The following is a 26,849-nucleotide window of genomic DNA, read 5'->3' as shown; positions in this document are numbered from 1 at the left end:
CGACGTGAGTGCCTTTGCTAAAAGAATGTCATCGCCTGCAGTGACTCTCCTGGGTACGTGACCATATCAGTTGGTCTCTAGATGACTGGAAAGCCATGGTCAGGTCAGATGCATCCTGATTTCAGTTGGCGAGAGCTGATGGTAGAGTTAGAGTGTGGCACAGACCCCACAAAGCCATGGACATAGGTTGTCAAAAAAAGGCACTATGCAAGATGGCAGTGGCTGCGTAATTTTGTGGGCTGTACGTACATGGAATGGGTCCAGGCCCTCTGGTCCCAATGAACCTATCATTGATTGGAAATCGTTTAGCTACTTGGAGACCATTTGCAGCCATTCATGTACTTCATGTTCGCAAACATTGGTGGAATTTTTATGGATGACAGTATGCCATATCACAGGGCCCCAACTTTTCATGATTGTTTTGAAGAACATTCTGGGCAATTTGAGCAGACATTTGGCCACCCAGATCACCTAACATGAATCCCATCAAACATTATGGGACATAATCAAGAGGTCAGTTCGTGCACAAAATCCTGCACACATAACACTTTCACAACTATGGATGGCTATAGAGATAGAATGGCTCAGTATTTCTGCAGGGGCTTCCAGTGACATGTTGAGTCCATGCCACACTGAGTTGCTGCACTATGCTAGACAAAAGAAGGTCGGGCACGATATTACAAGGTATCCCATGACTTTTGTGTCCTCAGTGTAAGTATCCATATTTCAAACCTCTTGAGAATAATGGAACAACTTTCTTTCATGGTCTTTGATTTGTGATTTTGTGAGGTTCACACTGAAAGCTAAATTTAGTAAAAGTAATTAAGATTGCTATTTTGCAAAAAATTTAACATCTAAGAATATCCTTTGTCATGTTGTAAGTCTTAGCAGCAACACAGTGGATGCTGAATAATACATTGCCATGTTTAGGTTTTTGAGGAATACTGTCTTGGTGCTTCCACATAATCAAAGTAATGCTCACAGATGGTGTCTTGTGATTTTTCTAAAAGGAAGAAGTCACATGGCCCCATATCCAGTATATAAGATGGATGTAAGAGAGGGGGGGGGGGGGGGGGAGGGGAGGGAGGAGATCTGGTAAACCTCAAAAATGTATTTGTTTTAGCCACAATGTGAAATGGTATGTACTTGTGGAACATCATGTTAGCCCAAGTTTTACTTCTCCTTGACTACTTTTTAAAATATGAGCAGACAAGACACACTGCAGTTTAAATGTACAATATCAGATATTGGTTGATGGAACTCCTAACACGGACTCTGATTTAGATGACTGCAAACCTTCCTCACATGAAGAATTTAATATAAGATTTTATAGACAGCTCCTGATCCGACTCTGTGAATGCACTGAATGTCCTTTTAGGTAGAATGGACACACTCTTTGATCATTTTATGAATAGTTTTTTGGTAGTACAGATTGTTTTGTATCTGAATTTGTTGAACCTCTGAAAGATTGACTATGAACTATGACTATGACTATTGACTCAGGAAATGACAATGATTCACATCCGAGGCCATCATGCAGTCATAATATACTTACAGAATTGTTTCCATTTCACCTCTATTGCCAGCAGTTAACAAAACACTCCACAGAACATAACACTAGGAGCCCTTTCGGTATGTATAAATAGGTGCATATTGTCGAAGCTTACAGGAGTAGATTAGACAATATGCTGTTATCATAAGTCTTTATTCATAGTATGATAATTGATTAGAATCCAGCAGTTCTCAAAATTTTCTGAGAGTCTTTTAAACATTTCATGTATTCCTTCCTAGAAAATATAATCTGATGACAAAGGTAATAGGTTACATTCTGTGCTTCACTAATAAATCCTGTTTCATTTTATTTTCCAGCATACATTCTACATGCAGCATGAGGGAGCAACAGAACCGTGCCAAAATTTCAATGACTCCATGCCTGTAACACTATTTCAGACTGGTATAGAGGTAAGATAAAGTTCAATGAAGCTGTTCAACTTTTATGGTGGATTGTAGGAATCCTAGTGGAGAAAAAAAATCCTAGCCACCAGCAAGGTTCGACCACCTGAAGGTGTCAGACAGTTGCTCCAAGGAAATATTGTGGAATTCGCACAATGTCATCAAGTGGCAAACGCGTGAAGATTATTTACAAAAAACATTTTATTTACCAAAAAAAAAGTCCAGATAGTCTACTTTCCCCTATGGTAACTGTGCCTGTTAATGGCAGAGAAGAATGTTTGGATGCATGATAGTCATAAAACTTTCTTGTAATATGGGGCCACAGCTTTTATAATCTTTTTAAATGATGTCATCAGTTAAAAACAACATGATGTCATTTTAAAAAAGAAGTCTTAAAAATTATTTTTTCACTATCAAAACTAAAATAGCTAGTTTTATGCTAAATGTTTCATGTACCTCTCATTGTATACTGTATTATGTGCTTATGCGAGTTTGTTTGTTGAAATGTAAAGGCAGTATAACAAATAAATTATCTTCATAGTCCAGTGTTACTGATTATGATGGTGCAGCATTAGCTAATCATAGAACTGCTGATGCATACAGAAATCAGTATAGGATTGGGGGGGGGGGGGGGGGGGGGGGGGGGTGGCCAAGTGGCCAATGTTTCAAAACATTCATAGTCATATACTTCCATCCAGCTGTGTGAGTTGACCAGTGCAGTGTGAGAGAGACGATCACAAGGAATAAATGATTTTAATAAAAGGAATCATTGAAATAATCTTCTAGTGGACAATAAGCTGACTTTTGCAGCCACTTCTTCTTTTTTTAATGTGCTTTTTCATCTCTGGCATGTATATATGTATAAAATAAGAGTAGTTTTCATGATAACAATTCTTGTACGTTATACACTCCACTCTGTTGGTGTTATAACTTTCTCCACATCCTACAGATTCAGCTCTTTGTCTTCAACAGTATCACTTTCCTCTTGATACTGAACAAGTGTATAATCATGCTTTCCATCTAAACTAGGTGAAGATGAGCATCTGTATTTTTGAGCACTTTTTTCTAAAATGTTCATTTGTACAGTTTTTATTTTATTTTCAACCTTACTTGTGTTCTCCTCCTCATCTTCTAACTTTACTAAGGTAAGTGTCTTGTCACTTGAGCAATTCTTTTTTTTTTTTTTAAATTTTCTCCTCATTTTTACAAGTGAAAAGTGTTCTACAGAGGTTAACAGAGCCACCACAGTTTTTTTTTTTTGCAAGTTTGTGCATGGGGTACTTTTGTTTGAAAAGCTTTTCTGCTGTGAAATCTGGAATAGATGTAGGCCTACTTGGAACTTGTGATTTGCATCAAACTTCGACAGTTACCGTGCTACATGTTAGTATCACAGTTGACACTGTCACATTTGGGTGAGGGTCTTACCCATAGGATGCTTTTGGAGTCTGTTGAAAGTCTGCATCATAATAGTTTGTTCCTTGAGGATGTGTTCTACTTTGCTCATCTGCTTATATTTGATCAGACACTGTGTGTTCACAATCGGATAGACAGATCGTGGTTTCTCCATGAGAGGACACACTTGCAATTTACTTTTCTTTAGTAAATTTATGATGAAGATGAAGGATTTTGGTTAAATTATAAGCAAACTTCCAAACATATGGTGCATTGGAAGGAAAACCAATGTTTGAGCTTTTGTAGTATGTAGAACTAGCTTCCTTTCATTAGCTTCCACCAGCATGTAATCCAGGCTCACTGGACATGTTGCATGGTTATTATTTTAGGAATGCTGTAATTTTGAGAGACATTTTGTAAGGATTGACTATTATTGACGGCTTTTATTGCATATCTCAGATTTTCTTTGGTATAGTTTACACGATTTGCATTTTTTTTCTTTTGTATTATCTTGTCATTTTCCTACAGTAAATTTTAGGCAGAATCAGTCAGTGTAATGATATGTGTAAAAAATCACAGACCGTCTATTCTTGAGATTTAGTATCCATCTCTTCCTAATGCTTGGGAGAGTCAGCCAGGTTATGTAACAGTACCTTATTAAAATCTTGATAGGTATTCAGTGGTTAGATTACTTGAATGAACACTGCAATCTCCCCATCCAAGCAAATAAGAAACATATTTTACCCAAATGTTCAAAAAATTGTATAATGTATGCTGATTATGAAATTTCCCACACTGCGTAGCAGTACTTTGAAAGAGGACTGAAAAGTGTAGTGCAATCAGTCTCTTTAGTAGATCTGTTGCATCTTTTGAGTGTTCTGCGAATAAAACACAGCCCTTGGTTCACCTTACCCACAACATTTTCTGTGTGTTCCTTCTGATTTAAGCTGTTTGTAATTGTATTTCCTAGGTATTTACTTGAATGTACAACTGTCAGGTTTGATTGATGTATCGTGTAGCCAAAGTTTAACAGATTACATTTAGCATTCATGAGGATGACCTCACACTTTTCATTATTCAGTATCAATTGCCAACTTTTGTACCATGTGGATATCTTTTGTAAATTGTTTTGCAATTTATTTTGATCTTCTGATGACTTTATTAGGTAGTAAATGACAGCATCATCTGCAAATAACCCAATACTACAGCTCAGATTATCTCTTAAATCATTTATATAGATCAGGAACAGCAGATGGCCTATAACGCTACCTTGGGGAATGCCAGAAATCACTTCTGTTTTACTCAGTTGGTTTCTGCCAATTACTATTAACTGTGACCTCTCTGACAGGAAATTGTGAATACAGTCATATAACTGAAATGGTATTCCATAAGCACAAAGTTGATTACAAGCTGCTTGTGAGGTACAGTTGAAAGACTTCTGGAAATCTAGAAGTACGAAATCAATTTGAAATCCCTTGTTGACAGCACTCAACACTTCCTGTGAATAAAGAGATAGTTGTGTTTCACAAGAATGAAGTTGTTAGTGCTCCTCCCACTGTAACTATCGAATCGTTGTGGTTTCTGTGTACTTACATGTTTTTGTTGTTCTCTATTTGTATCAGTGATGTGTATTTCCTTGAAATCAATATACTTACCATGAGAATTAGTGCTTACATATGTTTTGTTGTGCCCAATTTCAGGATTCACATCTATCTGAGAGTCAGGAGGACTTAGACTGTCATGATGGAGGCATAAATTGGAGAATTCAGTCAGCAGTGCAACGTGCTCAGTCAACCTCTTGCCTTGACCTCACAAAACACACAGAGGTTGAAAAACTGAGGTATGTTTCCTGGTAATAGTACAAGCCTCCAAGTAAGAGTCTCATCAGTTTATTGTATTTTTTGCAGACCACTTACCATTACTTGTTAGACACACATGGTCAGAGTGTAAGTGCAGAGATGGCAATAAAACAATCTAGTTTGACAGTTTGATCATAAGTGTAATTTAAGCCAAGGAATTACATATTTCACAGGTAATTATGAAAACTGCTTGAGTGAATGTTTTCAACCATTGCAGTTACAGTATCTCCTACAATTTATTTCAGCCTGAAGTTACTCGCTTTGACAAGTAATTTTAATCCCAAGATGCTTTTGAAATTAATGTAAACACGCCAGTGAAAATTATTGATATGTGATGGGACAACGTTTAGTTTATCATTCGGCTATGATTTGCTGCAGAATTTTAACATACAACTAATCTGTTGTTTCCAGAGGAATTTTATACCATTGTCCATGTAGTTCCAGCAACTGTAAGGAAGGAAATCTGTACTGGATTCTTATTTCTTAAACCAAGCCACCAGTAGTAATCAATACTGCTCAGGCAGACAATTGAGCAGCCTGTGAGAAATGTTTCAGGTCATTGCTATGTTCCTAAAACTGCACCTGAGTGGTTGTAGCCTTTTGAACTGGAGCATTCTTATGTGGGAGGAAATTATTCTTGTTGATGAATAAAATGTGGGTATAAGGAGTGTGTCCACATAATTTGTTGCTATAATTTATTCTTGCAGGGACATAATAAAACCAATAGACTGATGTAAGCTAATTGCTCACACATAACAGAGCTAACATCATGTTTAGTGCCAAGAAATTGATAGTCTGATGCCAATGCTTCTTTGGGCATCCACTAGCCATAAATCAGATCTGTTTGAAACAAGGTGGAGGGTGGTTCATATTAATGTCTCCCAGTCATCACTGGTACATAGTATGCTGATGACCGTGCTGTTTGGCTGTGCGGGGTATCTGCACTGTCTGAGACCCCTTGCCACAGTTTGCGCGGCTCCCCTGTCGGAAGTTCGAGTCCTCCCTCAGACATAGATGTATCTGTTTTCCTTAGAGTAAGTTAATTTAAGTTAGATTAAATAGTGTGTAAGCCTAGGGACCGATGACCTCAGCAGTTTGGTCCCATAGGAACTTACCACAAATTTCCAATTTGACCTTGCTGTTTAGTTAGTGCCATAAAGCACGAAATGTCTGTCATTGGTGCATGTTACAAAGGCTCAGCACTGTATGTGGCACACTGATGTTTTTGGGGGTGATCAGATTTTTAAAAGTTGCTGCTTGTGTTAGAATTCACTGTACTAATAATGTTGTGACATCACTTCTTTTACATTGGCTCCACAGTTCTTTACAGTAATCAGTATTCACAGGTCATTAGATTGAGTGTTAATTTTCGTTCATTATTATGGAGTGCTGATGTTTTTGCCTTGCCATAGTCACATGTCCAATCACCACCATTGTTGCAAGTCATAAATCTAACATGATGCCAGACATTCTTCAAGTAACTATATTCCAGTGCTGTACTCTCTTTAGAAGTTAATAAGATGCATGGACAAACATGTAATACACTGCTTAGTTTACTGAAAAGTGAGCTACCTCAATTGCAGTAACAAATAAGTCACAGTGTGCGCACAGTGAATGCCACCAGTCTACAGAATTGCTGTTTCCTCAGAAAATTGGTGTTTCTATAATTTTGGTAATTGTATATAAACTTTCTCATTATGTTTTCATGTAAATAATGTCCATTAGTTGCAAAATCCATTACTAAAGGCTATATCATGTCACCCAATGTCACACTAAGAGACTATTTGGAAAATATCAGAATAAAGTACCAAGTTGAAAGAACTTCAAGACTATATAAATGAATTTTTCACTGTTAACTGTAATGTTCATTTTATCATGGTTTTTTGTGATTACATAACTGAAAAGCATATTAGAGGAAGTGGAATTCCAATAGTAAGAGAGACCTTTCATTTGAAAGAATTATCATCACACATGCGTAAAATCAATAACATTTCACATTTGAAGATTACTGATAAATTTTGTGTTGGTATCAGTCAGTCTTCATATGTGACTTATTGAGGCAATGTGGACTGAAAAACTGCCAAGTTATTGCAATATTAACAAGGTGAAAGTGCTGTTCCTAATGATCAACTGAAGTTCAGGGACAAAACATGTAATTCATTTTAATTTTACAGGGACAACATATTTCGTTACATGCATTGAATATGATAAGTAGCCTATTCCCAACGGTTTTTGTTCTTAAAAGTGAACACTTTTGTGTATAGAGTATATATTGCAATTTCAACAACTTTAACTAATTCAAACTGCGTCCCTCATGTAAAATATGTTATAATCTTTATGGGTGTTTTAAAACTGAGCTGCTCTTTGCTTCGCACTTGGATAGCTCAGCCATGTAGACAATAAAAATATGTTTCTGTGACACTTTTCTGAAATACAGTTTCATTTCTTACTACAAAAATATAATTATGCTATGTTTTAAGCAAAAAGCAATTAAATATCTAATATGAGCTTTATGGTTAAACAATTTCATATAGCATTGGTAAATCACATTTTACATGAAAATTTTGTAGAAGGTCATGTAAAATGCATGAATATTCCAATAACTCATTATCAGTGTGGACTGAGATTGAAAGAAAGTTATCTTTAGCACAGTCTTCCAATTAGGTTCCTGAGAAAAATGTGTCATCATTACTGCAGGTGCCTGTAGAAATACAAAATAAGAGTGCTATAGGAACTGCAATAATTTCGTCAAGCAGGAACTGGGAGAATGATGTAACTTCTTGTGAGTCCTGTCTCCTCAGTTATGACACATATACATGTAAGCCATCTCATGTGGCTTTTCATTATATCTGGTTTTCAAAGTCTTTCTGGAGACCACTAAAATCGAAAGCAATAAAAACGGAGTACAGAATAGAGTGAGACTGTAAGATACATGTTTAATAACCTTGCTGCTAAATTGCATATCAGTAGTGACTATTTGGAAGTAACTGACAATTGAGTATAAACTAGTGTGCTAGCTGCTATGCTGCAGCTGTTGGTGTATGTAAATGACATGCCTTCTTATGCATATATTAGTAACACTGTGGCTATGGTTTAATTATCTGTCTCAAGCTGATCTGAATGTATTGTAACCAATAATGTTACATGAAAGGGTTAAGTCCAAGATTTGTATGTAAGTAGGGCTAATAATATAAATAATGCATATGGCGGATCAAGTTAATGTCAAAATATATAGTCAGTGTGAAGTATCTTTTCCCAGTAACCTGATTATACTTCCTCATTATGACCTCACAGTGTTTTGACCAATCCAACTTAGCCCAATGGTAACCTTTCGAGAACAATACCACAACAGTTGCAGATAATTTATTTATGAGAATAGTTACAGGAATGCATCAGAATCATGGACATTCACAAGTTTCATTACAATGACCAAGCATTTGTAACAGGAGATCCAAAGGTCTTGAAGCCTGTAGCCTCTGATGAAGTGATATTGTTGTAAATATGCCAGCCAGAAATAAAAGTACAGTCATTACTGTTGTAGGGCACAAAAGGTGTGGAGCAAAATGAAAGGGATGCTGGTAACTTTATTCAACTCTTCAGTAATAAACTGACATTTTCAATCAAGAATAACTTTATGATGCAGACACAAATCGACTAATGTTTGAATGAGGTTAAGTTGACCGAGGTCCAAGCTAACTGCCTGATGTCTGCGATGTGTTTCTTTTGACCGTTACTTACCATTGTTGCCACCTATTGGCAAACGTCGGAAGCAAAGTTGTACACCTTGTACAAGTAGTAAATTATATAATGCATGTACATATTTCTTCTACTGTATGAGTTGTTGAATTTCTGTCCATTTATTTATAAACTTTATTGACATTGTTTAAAGGATTTAATTAATTCATGAATGTTCATATGCAATTCTTAAAAAACTTTTTTCTCTCATTCTTATGTTCATCTTCTTTCTTCTTGCAACCTTAAGTTTTTCTACAATGTTCTAATTTGTAATATTTGCTCATTAAACCATTTGAAGGTGTTTTATTTGTTATATTTTGATTATTTCTCATTTGAAGCATAGTTCTACATAGGCATTGACGAAAAACATCTTACTTGTCTGTATTGATCAGAAGTAGACAGTGGCTTGATGAGATGAAACAGTGATCAAAATGGAATAGAGAGCTGAAATTAATTGTTGGTGGCCATCGATGTTTATTTTGAGATCACAGAGAAGGTTAAAGTGTAGATTAGCACACACTAAGCTCATATGAGTGAAAGCAAGGAAATGTGTAGAGAGTTTTCATTACAACTGTTGCTGATATGAGGGATGCGTGGGATGACAGTATAAGTAGTCTTTTTTTTTTTTTTTCTTCGTGGATTTCTGTTGTGTGAGGCACGGAACTGAATATTTTGAACAGCCACTGAATTGCAAGCTTCGCAGTGATGCCATAAAGATTTTAAAGAGTTCTGTAATGAGCAGTATTTGCCTAAGTTCGTAGATGATTTTGCTACTATTACTGATTAAAAGAGGTAATGGTTCCACAGAGGCTAGCTGTTATTGACGTAATATGTTTTATTCATCACTGTTGGTCAATTTCAACCAAATATTCATCATGAAGTGTGATATACATATGATCTTCCCAGTCTGTCCAGCATCATGCTCTGTCTATAAATGGTGCCATTCCCAAACTTGCTTTATACGTGCACTAGCCACATATTTTTGCAGTGCTGTGATTGGTAAGTTTTATGTTAATTGTTTTCCATTTTAAAAGAGGCACTGGTTCACCCTGAGCAGAAACTAAGGTCTCATCTCTAAGCATTTACTTAGTTTGTTGCTATTCAAGTCTGATGTACCCACCAACCACCAGGTCCACACACCACCTCAAAAACTAGCCTCGAAAAGTCATCCTGTGGAAGGAGTGGACCTTGGGGGGAGGACAACTTGTAATCACTGGCCATCATACAAAAATCAGGGCATTGGCTGTAAGGTAACTGCAAGGAGGCAGTGTCACCATAACATCTGTGCTGTGAGCTAGACCCAGGTTCTGATTCAAGCAGACCTACCCATTGCCAAGCCTAAATTACCAATGTTTTTCAGCTGGTTCCCCTGAAACACATAGTATTGGTGCTAGAGTATTCGTATTGGCAAATTTTCTCTCTTAACATTTGACATTACGGACAATTATATGTTACCTCTAGCACGCATTTCTTCTCTCAGTGCTTGCCCGTTACATTCATATGAGGGATTAGGTAGACCACAGACAACTTTAGAGGTAAATACCATGCGGTCTGGCCAATGGGCTTATAGTGTCAAGGAAATACTCACACGTCAAAAAATCTTTGTGGTTTGATAACCTATACATTTGCTCATTGTCATTATCATATACATGTTGTAACAGATTTAAAAACCTAATATTGTGTTCTGTGCATAATGTTTTCATCAGAAATTTACTGAAAGAAAGTAAAGCCCACCTTCTTCTTTTAACTGTCAGATGATATGAAAATGTTAACAATGAAGCAGTGTCGTTGCAGGCTCTGATTCAGGCTGTATTGTAGTACATTTTGAAAGGATGGAAAATTTAATACTTCTTTTTAGTTGATATTATTTTTTTCTGCTGAAGCTCAGAAGCACTGCTATTTGTTGGGGCCATGGTGGAGGTGGTCAGAAAATTATGTACATCAGTAACAGTGTTCTGCCTCAGTACTCTGGAACCCTACTTTTTCACAAGTGAGGCACTGCAGTAGTAAAATGTTGTACTCATAATTAATTGCCAGACTCAAATTTAAATGTGACTGTCTTAACCCCTCAACTCAACAACTTTTTTTCAAATGATATTTGAAAAAATAATTTTTTATTGATTAAAAGTATCCTGTAATATGTGACATTACATATAGCCATATAAAGACTCAAAATAATGAGTTACAAAAATTTGAAGATCACTAATAACAAAATCCCAAGTACCACATGCTCTGGACTTTGACTATAGTATCCTGAAATTTGAAGTCATTTTTTGGTATCTGTACAGCTATGAAGTCTAACCATGTATTCCACGACATTTCCCTGTGTACATGTGTCTTAGAGGAACTGACTGGAGCACAGTGGATATATTTATCTCGTACCGATGGCAAGCACTTGTCTCTCAGCTGACAAATTGTCATCACTTTCAGTCTCTAATGAAGTAACCACATTCTTCTTCACTTTCTGTGGAGCTAAATTCAGTGTCAAATTCAGGATGACTATAGCTATTCTTTATGAAAAGCATTGTCTAAACAGAAATATAGGAGAGAGTCTGAAAGTGCACATTTTGTTGTTGAGTATCCAAAGCTGCTCACAGTAAAGATGATATCTAGTGGCCACCACATCAACCAAAACATGACAGCCAGGCTACAAGTGCAGTACTAGATGCTCTCTAGCATCCAAACACGTAGCTATCAGTGCTGAAATGGATGTAAGGGTTTTTTTATTTTTTACCGAAGGTCTCTTCCTAAGTTGCCCAAGTGTACTCAGCATTTTAAATAATAAAAACAAGATAACTTTGGTTTTATGTTAAGGGGTTAATTTGCGTTGTCATGAGATGTATGCACTTTTATGCAGTCTTACAGAACCTAACTCTTAACCTAATCACTCACTGTCCATTTAAACTATATCCACTGGCATTGTAACAACAGTCGCAACACTGATTTCTTCAATTTCCCTAAATCCTTGTGCATATTTTATGCTTTGCTGTGGAGTACTATATTCTTTGCTTTGCATACTTTGCTATAGAGTACCATGGACAATTCACTCCAGCACTCCACATCATAACTGAATCTCTTATAACTAGGGGCAGTAAAATTTTACGAAATGTGGAATAGGCAGTTTTTAGTAAAATAATGTGTAGTAGGTGATTTGTAACAGATCTCATGAATTTGTGATTTGTGTGGCAAAAAATGACAATGAATGAGGCAGAAAAAACCTAATTTGACAAAATACACAACACTGAATATGGCAACATAAAATGCAGCACCAAATATGCAAAAAATGTAACACCAAATATGGTAAAAATGTTAGACCGAATGCGGCAAAAAATGCAACACCAAATATGGCCAAAAAAAAAAAATGCAACACTAAATGTGGCAAAAAAAATTGCAACACCAAATATGGGGAAAAAACACAGTACCGAATGTGACATAAAGAAATGCAACACCAAATATGGCAAAAAGAAATGTTGTTTGTTGTTGTTGTCTTCAGTCCTGAGACTGGTTTGATGCAGCTCTCCATGCTACTCTATCCTGTGCAAGCTGCTTCATCCCCCAGTACCTACTGCAACCTACATCCTTCTGAATCTGCTTAGTGTACTCATCTCTCGGTCTCCCTCTACGATTTTTACCCTCCACGCTGCCCTCCAATGCTAAACTTGTGATCCCTTGATGCCTCAAAACATGTCCTACCAACCGATCCCTTCTTCTAGTCAAGTTGTGCCACAAACTTCTCTTCTCCCCAATCCTATTCAATACCTCCTCATTAGTTACGTGATCTATCCACCTTATCTTCAGTATTCTTCTGTAGCACCACATTTCGAAAGCTTCTATTCTCTTCTTGTCCAAACTAGTTATCGTCCATGTTTCACTTCCATACATGGCTACACTCCAAACAAATACTTTCAGAAACGACTTCCTGATACATAAATCTATATTCGATGTTAACAAATTTCTCTTCTTCAGAAACGCTTTCCTTGCCATTGCCAGTCTACATTTTATATCCTCTCTACTTCGACCATCATCAGTTATTTTACTTCCTAAATAGCAAAACTCCTTTACTACTTTAAGTGTCTCATTTCCTAATCTAATTCCCTCAGCATCACCCGATTTAATTTGACTACATTCCATTATCCTCGTTTTGCTTTTGTTAATGTTCATCTTATATCCTCCTTTCAAGACACTGTCCATTCCGTTCAACTGCTCTTCCAAGTCCTTTGCCGTCTCTGACAGAATTACAATGTCATCGGCGAACCTCAAGGTTTTTACTTCGTCTCCATGAATTTTAATACCTACTCCAAATTTTTCTTTTGTTTCCTTTACTGCTTGCTCAATATACAGATTGAATAACATCGGGGAGAGGCTACAACCCTGTCTCACTCCTTTCCCAACCACTGCTTCCCTTTCATGCCCCTCGACTCTTATTACTGCCATCTGGTTTCTGTACAAATTATAAATAGCCTTTCGCTCCCTGTATTTTACCCCTGCCACCTTTAGAATTTGAAAAAGAGTACTCCAGTCAACATTGTCAAAAGCTTTCTCTAAGTCTACAAATGCTAGAAACGTAGGTTTGCCTTTTCTTAATCTTTCTTCTAAGATAAGTCGTAAGGTCAGTATTGCCTCACGTGTTCCAACATTTCGACGGAATCCAAACTGATCCTCCCCGAGGTCTGCATCTACCAGTTTTTCCATTCGTCTGTAAAGAATTCGCGTTAGTATTTTGCAGCCGTGGCTTATTAAACTGATAGTTCGGTAATTTTCACATCTGTCAGCACCTGCTTTCTTTGGGATTGGAATTATTATATTCTTCTTGAAGTCTGAGGGTATTTCGCCTGTCTCATACATCTTGCTCACCAGCTGGTAGAGTTTTGTCATGACTGGCTCTCCCAAGGCCGTCAGTAGTTCTAATGGAATGTTGTCTACTCCAGGGGCCTTGTTTCGACTCAGGTCTTTCAGTGCTCTGTCAAACTCTTCACGCAGTATCGTATCTCCCGTTTCGTCTTCATCTACATCCTCTTCTATTTCCATAATATTGTCCTCAAGTACATCGCCCTTGTATAAACCTTCTATATACTCCTTCCACCTTTCTGCCTTCCCTTCTTTGCTTAGAACTGGGCTGCCATCTGAGCTCTTGATATTCATACACGTGGTTCTCTTCTCTCCAAAGGTCTCTTTAATTTTCCTGTAGGCAGTATCTATCTTACCCCTAGTGAGATAAGCTTCTACATCCTTACATTTGTCCTCTAGCCATCCCTGTTTAGCCATTTTGCACTTCCTGTCGATCTCATTTTTGAGACGTTTGTATTCCTTTTTGCCTGCTTCATTTACTGCATTTTTATATTTTCTCCTTTCATCAATTAAATTCAATATTTCTTCTGTTACCCAAGGATTTCTAGCAGCCCTCGTCTTTGTACCTACTTTATCCTCTGCTGCCTTCACTACTACATCCCTCAGAGCTACCCATTCTTCTTCTACTGTATTTCTTTCCCCTATTCCTGTCAATTGTTCCGTTATGCTCTCTCTGAAACTCTGTACAACCTCTGGTTCTTTCAGTTTATCCAGGTCCCATCTCCTTAATTTCCCACATTTTTGCAGTTTCTTCAGTTTTAATCTACAGGTCATAACCAATAGATTGTGGTCAGAGTCCACATCTGCCCCTGGAAATGTCTTACAACTTAAAACCTGGTTCCTAAATCTCTGTCTTACCATTATATAATCTATCTGATACCTTTTAGTATCTCCAGGGTTCTTCCACGTATACAACCTTCTTTCATGATTCTTAAACCAAGTGTTAGCTGTGACTTGCGTGCCTCAGCGATACAGATGGCCGTACCGTAGGTACAACCACAACGGAGGGGTATCTGTTGAGAGGCCAGACAAACGTGTGGTTCCTGAAGAGGGGCAGCAGCCTTTTCAGTAGTTGCAGGGGCAACAGTCTGGATGATTGACTGATCTGGCCTTGCAACATTAACCAAAACGGCCTTGCTGTGCTGGTACTGCGAACGGCTGAAAGCAAGGGGAAACTACAGCCGTAATTTTTCCCGAGGACATGCAGCTTTACTGAATACAAAAAGAAATACAACACCGAATATGGCAAAAAGAACTTCCCCATTTATGCCAAGGAGTAGATGGCTGTCCACTCTGGAGTACCAGACTCCTAGAAATGGGTGCTAAGCCAGGTAGTCTTAGCCATTACAGTGGTGTGCATGGGGAGAGCCTCCAATTGGAGTGGATGGAATCAGGGCATACAACCTGTAATGAAATGGATCAAACACAACCATGCAGGTGGCCGTGTCAACACGGCCATCTTAGCAGTCATAAAACAAGATTTCAGTGAAGATACTTACAACTCTATGATGTATCTGCCTTTCGTCATGTCATGCGATGAAAGTCAGGCCAGGACAGATTGCCCAGGTGTTACTATGCACCAGAATCTGTGGAGAATCTGTTGCAATATCAGAGCCACTGTCTTTCTTTGGAAATACTGAGAATAGCTTTTGAAGAAGTTGTGTGGTAGAGAAAATGAGAAATTGATCTCCCTGATCCAAACTTTGAATGCTAACCTATCACAGACGCTTCAGGACTGTGACACACTTGAGGATATAACATGGAACATACTCAGCCATAGATATTACAATCTACAGCCCAAGCATCTCCACTTTGATCCAGTGGAAGTCCATGTCAATATCTGTGACTTTGACCACTTTCCTATCACACTCTCTTTTTCAAACACCAACCAATGCAACATGCACCTCATTGGTCACTTCAGAAAACCAACTGACAAGATTTCACCTCTAAAGCTTCTTTTGAAGTCAGTCAAATGAATTATATGGAAGGAGTTGTACAAGATACTATTGATATGATTATACGTGCTGTGGAAGCAACAATATCCTCTTCTTAACCCCACTCCCCACCTACAGCAGGAAACCAGTGCCATGGTCTAAACAAATAGCTGCAATTATTAGTGTGTGTAGGATGGCACTCCAGCCATGGAAAATTTAATAGCTTTCAAGGGATTTCGAGCAAAGGCACAGTTTCTAATAAAAAGGAGGAAATAGGAGTGTTGGGAACAGTACATATCATTTATGAGGGCCCACACACTTCTCCATTGGCTTTGTGGCTATCAACTGTCTACTGTAGTTGCTGGTATCTCCTTCAATGGCAACATCTGTATTGATTCCAAGGTTGTTGCTGAATTTCTTGTGGCACACTTCACTGAAATGTCTGCATGCCATAACTACTATTCTAATTTCCTGAACTGGAAATGCCAGGCAGAGCAAAACTGTTTACCCTTCCATGCCCAAGGCATCGTATCATACAGTGTTCCACTTAGTGAATGGGAGTTCCCCAGTGCTTTAGCAGTGTGTCTACACACAGTCCCAGGACATAATAATATCCAAAATCAGATGCTTAAACATCTTAGAAACAACAGCATAAAGCATACACTCAGGTTTTTCAGTCATATTTGGTGACAAAGGTATTTCCCTCCCAATAGGGGAAGGATATTGTTATTCCTATCCTGAAACTGGGAAAAGACTCACAAATTTTGTCTAATTATTAATCAGTCTCTCTAATGAGTGGGCTGTGTAAGTTATTTGAAAGAATGGTAGACATGTGACTGTGTTGGTGCCTGGAAATCGGACGACATTTATCACAATTTCAAAATGGCTTTCTAGCATTCTGGTCCACCACAGACCAACTGATGGGTGTGGAATCTGCAGTTTTCAGTGCTTTTGCACATTGCCAAAAACCTGATCACTGAGTTCTTTAACCTGCAGAATACCACTTGTGACTTCTGAAATTTTCCCGGTGTATTTGTTCTTCTAATAATTTCCGGGTATGCAGCCGGATCCCATCGACATTCTGCCACGATATTTCGGCCCAGAGACGTCCGGCCATCATCAGGTGAGTACACAGCTACTGAAGAGCCCAGGTGCAGTCGTGAGAATCGGCATAAATACCGCGACTGCACCTGGGCTCTTCAGTAGTTGTGTACTCACCTGATGATGGCCGGACGTCTCTGGGCCGAAATATCGTGGCAGAATGTCGACGGGATCCGGCTGCATACCCGGAAATTATTAGAAGAGAATACCACTTGTCACCATCACATCATGTCTAAACTGCATTAGTGGGGCTTCCATGGCTGCTTACCGATTTTTATCCTAAATTTCCTAACCCCAGACTGTTCCAAATCCTGATAGGTTCAATCTTTAGCAACCAATATGTACAGGAAACTGTCAGATGTTCTCAGGGATTGATTTTGAGTGTAATCCTCTTTGCCATTGCAATCAGTGGTATTAAATTGCTGTCATTGTATGTAGACAACCTTTGCCTGTATTACAGCTTTACATCATTACACACCACAAAGTACCACCTTCATGGCAGTATACAGAAAGTACATAACTGGGCCGTGAAGCATGGATATAAATTTCCTCCCTTGAAAACTCATGTCCTGCACTTTTGTTAACCCAGGACTGTGAATCCTCGCCCAGAACCTTATCTCAGTAACCAGTTACTTGAACTCATTGAAACTTGCAAATTTGTAGGCCATTTGACAATAAGTTAACTTGTTTACCACATGTACACCAACTAATTGTAAACTGCATGAGGAAACTTAATACCCTCAGATTTCTCAGCAGCACCTCTTGGTGCTGCACAGTTCTTCTCTGATTCTACAAAGTTTTGATCTTATGCTGCCTGGACTGTGAATGTGTTGCCTACAGGTCAGCAGCACCATTAGTACTGAGCGTGTTAGGCCCTGTTCACCACAGTGGTGTGTGGTTGTTAAGTGAAGTATTCCATACAAGCCCCATAGTGGCTTTCAAGCAATCCGGTCCACTGCAAACCAGCTGATATGTGTGGAATCTGCAGTGCGCAATCTTTTGCATATTGCCAACACCTGATGGAAGCTGGTACCTCACCAATGAGGGTCGGACACCAGAAACTCGTGGTGAACTACACAGTCATAGTCTGTCAGATGCCTACCCAACCATGTTACTCTACTCCATTTCACAGCCAGCAGCTCAGACAAGGGGGCACAAGAAGAATTCTCTGCCAAGTGCAAGTAGTGTGTACACTGCGGAGTTGGTTGTCATATCACATGCCCTGCAATACATTAAAACTCTCACAACTAAGGACTTCCTGGTTTGTAGCAACTCCGTGAGCTGCTTATAAGGCATATGTCAGTGCCACCCCAGAAACTATTTGGTCGCTAACATCCAAGACCTATTAGCTGACTGCGACAGTTCTGGACGCCGAGGTATTTTGGCACTGTGGGAAATGAACTCACTGACGAATTAGCTGAAGAATCAACCACAGGTGACAAACATGAAATCGGAGTACTGGGCACAAACCTGTATTCTCATTGTGTGCCCTGCTGGATAATTCATACAAACCACCAAACTGTCTACCTCCCTATGCCAGATACTTGCAGACAGAGGGATAGCAGCTAACAATTGTTTGGTATCAGGGGTGAATGTGGCAGGAGGGAAGGGGGGAGTACCTCTCACTGCGGCGTGTACCCTGAGTGGCCTCAGCTTACTTTCCCTCTCTACACTGTGATTCATTTTTAAATTTTTATGTACATATTTTATTTCTGATGTGGTTTAAGCTAATTAGTACTTTAATCCTCACAGTCTTCATTTTCACACCTCCATTGTGGTTATACTGACTATGATGACCCTTCTTAGTGTATCCTTCAGTGACATTGATGTGGGACAGGAATGGAGGGTGCACTTCCTGCCACATATATGTAGTGTGGAGAACTTGAGCTGTGCCACTTGCGCTTATGCACCAGCATCTATAACCTGTGACCAGTAACAGTTTCAACTGCCTTGGTTTTACCTTACTTTTAATCATGTGACTTATGCTATGGTAATGCAAATTGTCAACCACTATGATAACGTAACAGATCCTAGAGCCAGCCTTTCTCCTTTTCTGATTTCACAGTGTTGTACATGAATTTCCAGTGAAACGAAGGACTGATAACCATGATGTTTGATCACTTTAAACACATAATTATCACCAACATCACCACTACCACCACTATCATATTTCAGGCAATGTTACACACAAAACAATTACTTTAGTGAAACCTATTGAGGAGAATAATAAAAACATAATATATACATTAATAAATAAAAAATGTAAAATTTGATGATGTACAAGCATTATTGCTGTCTTTCTAACAACACAAAATTTAAATTATTGCAAAAAATAAATGTTCTTGATGTAACTACCAATTTTGTGTGTATGCCATTAAATAGCTCAAGCATGAATTTGTGCTAGTTTCGGCCACTAAAGGCCAACCGACGTGCCCACTGTTGGAACTAATTAATATATAGATCAGAGCACAAGGCTCTGTCCATCACTTGTGTATTGTTAATTGTATTGTACCTTGCCTTCCATGTGTGTGTACTGTTCAAGCAATAAATTACAGTGTTCTCAGGTTAGAACACTACTTTTCATAAAAAAAATAGATCTAAATAATAAAAAAATCTTGTAGCTTTATCAGTAATTCATTGTTCACCATACCCTTATATTCCATAGATCAACAACAGTCAACTCTGTAGAGCCTCCTGAGATTTCCACTTTCAGGGTACCGAAAATGAAATAAAATCCATGTGCATATTGAAATTGCATGAAACGGTAGTAGATGCTAGTGTACTGCTACACATAACATTAGGATTTACAGTGCCTTTGAATGTTATCAGTAGGGACCAGAAAATGTACCATCTACTTTTGGCAAAATTCATGTCTGTGTTTTTTTTTTTTTTTTTTTTTTAAAAAAAAGATTTGCACCAGTTTTTGTTGAAATTCACAACTATTTGTTTGTTTGTGAATTATTAGACTCACAAATTTAAAAGGTTGTCGTGCTACATGAATGAAGACAAACAAAGACTTAGTTCTTTGAAACTGACTCTTAAAAAAAGTGGCGACTGCAAAGTTTTTGACTGGAATGTTTGCTATTACAAAAACTTCAACACCTTTTTCTTCCTAAATGGGCATTTTTCCTTTGTTTGGCTGTATTTAAGCTTTCAAAAATGATTTTTCTGTTGAAAAGCAGCAACGTTTTCCCTCTGGTGAACTGAGCATGTCTCTGATCTAAGGTGTTTCTGGACATTATTTGTCTTTCCCTGTGCAATTTAATGATTACAAGATCTAGAGACTATTAATTTCAACATTTTGTAAGCATTCATATCCATGTGACCCATGCTTGACAGTGCTGAGAATAGAGCTGACAAAGCCCTTACCATAGAAGTAGAACCAAACACGCAATAACTCTATTATAACATTAGGTAAAGAATTTTGGCTTAGTCGAGAAATGTTACAGATTTTGTTTTCCAATTGCTATAGTGCCAAGTGCAGGCAGTATACGAGTTCTGTTCAAAAAATTCCAGGAAATTCATAATGTCGTGCCAATAGTGTGTTGGAGAAAACTGCAGTTGGCATCCCTACACATGCCTGTGTTTAGTGTGTAACTGCCAGAAGTTTCATTGTTGTATGTCTGTTAGTTATTGTTCAGTGCTGTATTGAGTAGAATGCGGTGTCACACAGTTTGTGAATTTTGAGATGGCAGAGCTAGACGAGCAATGCATCTGCATTAAATTTTACTTGAATCTTGAGAAAACCTTTACAGAGATACACAAAATGATGCAGGATGTCTATGGTTATGAATGCTTAAGCCGTACTTGGTGTTATGAATGGTTCACACATTGTAAAAATGGCCAAGCAGAAGTTAAAGATAACCCTCATTCTGGATGCCCTTCAGTATCTACCAGTGACACTTGTGTCAGGAACATCAACAATATTGTGCATTCCAGTCAAAGACTGACTGACTGAGAGATTGCAAGAGAATGTAACATTTCAGCATTTCAGTTGGATCATGTCATGAAATCCTGGCCCATCATCTTGCAATACATCATGCTGCTGCAAAGTTCATCCCATGGCTCATGAGTCAAGACCAGAAAGACCTTCACCTTGCAATCTGTGAAGAGCTTTTGAATCACACATATGAAAATCAGATGTTCCTCAAGAGAAACATAACTGGTGGTGAGATATGGGTCTACGGTTATGACGTTGAGACTAAGGTTAAGTCTCCACAATGTGTCTGGAAAGATTCTCCAAGTTCAGTTTTCACAATTGGTCTGGGAAGCTTCTCCAAGACCAAGAAAAGCTCATCAGATCAGGGCAAATGTCAAAACCGTGCTTTGACTTTAAGTTATTAGTTCAGTTCATCATGAATTCATGCCACAGGGACAAACTGTTAATCGATAGTACTATCAGGATGTGTTGTGATGTCTGTGAGAAAATGTGAGAAGGAAATGGCCTGAAATGTGATAAGACAATTCATGGCTCTTGCATCACAATAATACATCTGCACATTCATCCCTGTTGGTGCATGACTATTGCACTAAAAGCAAAATCACTGTACTGCCTCATCTCCATACTCTCCTGACCAGGCTCCTGCAGATTTATTTATTTATTTATTTATTTATTTATTTCGTTTTCCAAAGTTGGAAACCGCATTGAAAAGGACAGAAGTTTGCAACAACAGAGGAGATAAAAGAAAATTCGCATATGGTGCTGTGTGTGATGCAGCAACAGGCGTACCAAGACTGCTTCCGGAAGTGGAAACAGCATTGTGGCACTGGGAGTGGTTTACCAATTGTGGAGGAGAGTATTATGAAGGAGACTATGCACAGTAAGTAAACAGTAAGCATGGAAAAATTTTGTGGACAAAGTTCTGGAATTTTATGAACAGACCTTGTGTAGTGGCAGATGGACACGAGTGCAAACAAACTAGAATTTTGAGTGCCAGAGGAGAGAGAAACAATGTGCAGTAAGAAGCCCCACCTACCTTTCACAGGGCAGCAGCCTACAGCAGAACTGACACATTATCACAGGGATTGCTGATTTCTCCTGGGGTTGTAAGGGTCATAATCGAAATCTGTGATGAACCAGGATAAGCCGCTTCACTTACTTCAAAATAAGAAAAGAAAACAAGTAACACACAGCACAAAGCATTTGGGGTCGGCTACTGTGCAACTGCTTGTCGAGATTGGCAAAGTAGTGTTAATGACATAATTTAGGCTCGACCTCTAGTGGTCTTTAGTGCAAATACATCTCAAAATGTCTGCCAACTAATTTGGCATGTTAAAAGTGTCTGCATTATACCATCTTTTGAGCTTTAGCCAACAAACATGTGCATCTCTGTGTTATAAAATGCTTGGTTCCCACGGCTGAGTACTACATTGCATTACACGGCATGTATCATCATAAATAGACCATTCAAATGCCCACAAATGGCATGCCAACAGATAATTGAGCGCATTGATATGTCGTTGCGTCTGTACCCTTTCTATTTTGCAAACAGGTTCTGATGCACATTATCTTTCCTGTTTTGGCTTCACCAGATGATGTACAACACCAGTAACTGAAATTTGTTTGCATTTTTTATATTTTTATGTAGAAAATAGCTATTTCAAATTGTCTCTGATAAAATAGTTCATCTGGATAGAATTCACTATGAGGTAGAGTCTATTAAGCAGTATCACATTTTCACATTTTGGGGCAGAATTCACATCTATTTCACATTTATTGCAAAATGCAAGTTTTCTGGTCCCTAATTATCAGTCTGTCAGAGCTGTGATTGCATCTAACCTCCATTGGCATAGCACCAATGCAGAGCTGAAGTCATGTGACAACTGCATGTCACTTTGCGGCAGTATGGATTGTTCCCTATTTTGTGATGTTCTCACCTATGAGATCCTTCTCTCTTTCTTTCTTCCCCCCTGGCACATGATATCTCACTTTTATTTAGTATCACAAATGTAGAAATTGATAAACTTCTGGCAGTATTAAATTCGCTCCATAAAACTATAATATTTATTGCAACACATAAAGTAAAAAGTGTGCCATTTATTGATATGGTAGACTTAAGTAATTGTAAATTCTATTAGGACCTAGACAATTTCACTGAGTCTCACAAGTTATTAGCAACATCTTGTAATAATACCATCTAGAATCTGAGACAAAACAAAAATTGTAAATGTGTGTTGTAACCATGATCAGAGATTTTATTTTTACACAGTACTTGGTCCATTTAGTACCCTATCGATGATGCAAACTGAATGTAGATTTTGTGTGTGAGAAACATTTTCTAACATTTTCTCCACTGTTTCACCTGCAGAGCTTTACTACCTTCATATCGACCAGCTCCAGACTACGAAACTGCAGTGCAGCTAAAGTACAGAGGCTCATCACAAGCAGCAAATAATGTTAATATGAGGCCGAACAGTCAAATTAATTTACTGTACAGCAGTCAACCAGAAATTCACCAATCCCACATGCAAGATGTAAGTGAATGTACTACAAATTATAATTCAAAACAAATTGTAGCATGTATGAAAATTTTCCTTTGATCTGGGTATTTGAAATCCTGAACAAGAATTCTTTTGTTCATCTAAAGAATAGTTTTTCCTTTAATCCAAGCAATATGAGTGATAGAAGACTATTTCTTCCGTAAACTGATGGTGGCGGGGGAGGGGGGAAGGAAAGTGAAGGAACTGATGATATCAGCAGCATTGGGACTATATGCGGAATCAGCGACGATGAGTGAAAATGTGTCCCGGGTCAGAACTCAAACCCAGGATTTCCTGCTTACCAGGCAGTTGTGTTAACCGTTGTGCCATCAAGGCACAGGGTTTATAGCAAATGCACAGGCTGTTTCGGCAGGCTCCCCAGCCATCCCACATTCCCATATAGCATCACCTATCCACAGGACAGGAGACGCTAGGTTAGCGTCACCTATTCACATATAGGTGACACAATGTAAGAATGTCGGTTGGTTGGGGAGCATGCCGAGATAGTCCTTGCATTTGTGATAAACACTGTGTCTGGATGGCGCAGTGGTTAACACAACTGCCAAGTAAGCAGGAAATCCCAGGTTCGAGTTCTGGCCTGGCATACATTTTCACTTATCATTGCTGATTCCGCCTAAAGTCACAATGCTGCTGATATCATCAGTTCCTTTCCTTTCCTTTCCTTTCCTTTCCTTTCCTTTCCTTTCCTTTCCTTTCCTTTCCTTTCCTTTCCCCTCCCTCCACTTTGTTGAACAGGTCTCTTTAGTTTTCAAGTTGTTCAGAGGAAACTATTTTGAAAACTGAATTGTATGCTGCTCAACATTCCAACTGTCAAAGCTCCTCTGTGCGTTCATGTAGTTGAAAGAAATTGTGAAGGGTCAATACATAACCACTCACCAGTTGCAGTCATGATTTTGAAGATTGAACATGAAATAAAAATTAGGTCATTATCGTAACCAGTTTTGCCTTTGTTGTCATGATGCCAAATTATTTGTTGGCAGAAGATTCTGTCAGCTTTCTTTTTTTTCCAGTTTGCTGCCAGCTAGTAAAGAAATATGTTCCTGTTTTTTTGTGGTTTACTTATTATAATGTGTGGATTTAGGTGCTGAGCACCAGTTGCAATCCTGTGTGCACCCATATAATTTGAGATATATGTGATAGCTGCCAGTGTCTGCTGGTAATGATTGTGGAGGGAACTGGTCACTGTTGTGTTGAATGTACTTACATAGTAATCATATCAAGTTAGTTTTGAAAACTGAAATTTCGTATCAAATTGGTCAGACTATAATTTCAAGTTAGCACTTCTAAAAAAGAAATTCAAGTCCTTGCAACAACATTTGGATTAGAGAGCTTTAGAGCATCTTTTATCCTTCCCATGTCTGTGAGATCCATTCTACACATTAGGGTAGTTGTAATTCTGATTTTCATTTTTTAATGTAGTAAACACCACATATAATGACAGAACCTTCATACATTAATATACTGGCTTACAAATAAAACAGTTGTAAAAGGAGAAATATACTATTTATTTCTTCCCAAAAATATTTCATCTGCAGTGCCTGTTTGTTAATTGTGATTTCTTAGTTTAGCAACAAGCTCATAAACTCAACAGGTATAATACTGAAGTACATTTGATTTTTGTACTTCGAAAGTGTGGTAACTGAGGTACTGAACAGCCCACAGCTGCAAACTAAATAACAGTTCTCCCCTCATTTCCACAATCAGAACTCCACAACTTATTTCATAGTAACACTCTTTGTAGCAAAATTTGTATATTTCCATGTATGTTGTTCCAGAATATCAGTTCGTACCATTATAAACAGTATCCAGATGTAACACAAGTTGAGAGGATATATCTTGATCCTCGGAGGGAGGAGCCTCAGACACACTTAAAAGGTCGACCTGAGCGCAGTTCTCAAACAGTATTACATACCTATAGGTAGGTGTTCTAATTTTTTTTCCTTTTAATGAGAACAAATGATTTCTGTGTTAATTTTTATGCATAGTGTTAGGAACTGCATCTTTTTTGTATACTGGAAGATTCCTTAAAATCTATTTTCTTGGATGAAGAATAAATCTTGAAAAGACAGCCCTCTTATTAGAATAAGTTCCATGACAGTTTTCTATCAGTTTAAAAGCTCTGATGAAAGGGTATACTGTGGCCAAAAAATTGTTAACAAACTGCCAGTATATGCAAGAGAAGAATTTGGGAATACATGTTCCTTTCACAGTAAGTTAAAGAAAATTATTTACAAAATGGTGAAACTCTAATTTGTCACCCCCCCCCCTCCCCTGCCAACTACACATTTCAGGGAAAATGCTCAATCTTTAAACAATATTGTGGTATACTTTTGTAATTGGTATGGTTTTGTAGCTATTAGTATATCCTTAGAAGTGCATAAAGATAGATAAAAAGTTAGAGATTTATTATCTCCTTTATTACTCTATTATTCTTTCGAAATTGCTTGGTCACACAGGCACTTAATTGAATATCTGTTTTGATGAAATTTATTTGGTACTTCTCCTCTCGTTTTAAGTATTATTAAAAACATGGGGGGAAATACTTTGTGAATGTAGATTAACATCAGTTAAACAACTTTTTCTGGGATGTCAGCCTGGGCCCCACAACAACTGTGATTTAAAGAGGCCAGAAAGATGATAGAGTACATAAACCATGAAATTTATGATATGGTGGTGACTTGTCGAAGGATGTGACTAAGGTTTGTTGCTAGTGCTACCACTACTTGTACACATGCCACACTTTTTCTTGCCCAGTGAATTTAATATTTGTGTCAGTAACTTGTCATTTGAGGGAAACCAATTGCTATGCATCTCTGATGGTTAATGCTAGTTATCCAACATGTTGCAGGATCATTGCAGTAGAGCAGACAGCTCTGCATTTTGTAGAACAATAATTGAATATAAGTGCTGAGAGATTAGCTGTGTTCCGTGAGTTCTTGCAGTAATCTCTTTACAGAACAGTACTTGAACAAGTAGTGTATCCCAGCAATGTGCAACCTGTGTAGGAGCTGAACCCAGATTTCAATTGTTACTTTCTACAAATGGCTGCTGAACCAACATATCATGGATACCACTGTGCCTCATCAAGATTACTAGAAATAAAGGAAGCAAAATTTACCAAAAATCACCATATTTGTGTTGATACGGCCTTGGGAGAGCCAGTCCTGACAAAACTCTACCATCTGGTGAGCAAAATGTATGAGACAGGTGAAATACCCTCAGACTTCAAGAAGAATATAATAATTCCAATCCCAAAGAAAGCAGGTGTTGATAGATGTGAAAATTACCGAACTATCAGTTTAATAAGTCACAGCTGCAAAATAATAACGCGAGTTCTTTACAGACGAATGGAAAAACTAGTAGAAGCCGACCTCGGGGAAGATCAGTTTGGATTCCGTAGAAATGTTGGAACACGTGAGGCAATACTGACCCTACGACTTGTCTTAGAAGCTAGATTAAGGAAGGGCAAACCTACGTTTCTAGCATTTGTAGACTTAGAGAAAGCTTTTGACAATGTTGACTGGAA

At 38.2% G+C, this 26,849-nt stretch overlaps 1 protein-coding gene across 1 annotated transcript in view; it reads left to right on the top strand.

The window, feature by feature from the left end:
• The window catches only part of LOC126298291 (tyrosine-protein phosphatase non-receptor type 14), a 186,254-nt gene that overhangs the window by 51,760 nt on the left and 107,645 nt on the right, over positions 1 to 26,849 (top strand). Inside the window, exons 10-13 of the mRNA XM_049989589.1 lie at positions 1,870 to 1,962; positions 5,046 to 5,185; positions 23,131 to 23,296; positions 25,099 to 25,241. Of these exons, the coding sequence (XP_049845546.1) occupies positions 1,870 to 1,962; positions 5,046 to 5,185; positions 23,131 to 23,296; positions 25,099 to 25,241 (542 nt within the window). The remainder of the gene's footprint in view (positions 1 to 1,869; positions 1,963 to 5,045; positions 5,186 to 23,130; positions 23,297 to 25,098; positions 25,242 to 26,849) is intronic.

The sequence above is a fragment of the Schistocerca gregaria genome, chromosome X (assembly GCF_023897955.1).
Source record: "Schistocerca gregaria isolate iqSchGreg1 chromosome X, iqSchGreg1.2, whole genome shotgun sequence".
Lineage (NCBI taxonomy): Eukaryota > Metazoa > Arthropoda > Insecta > Orthoptera > Acrididae > Schistocerca > Schistocerca gregaria.
Note: the sequence above shows the minus strand (reverse complement) of the source record. Positions and strands in the feature narration are given on the sequence as shown.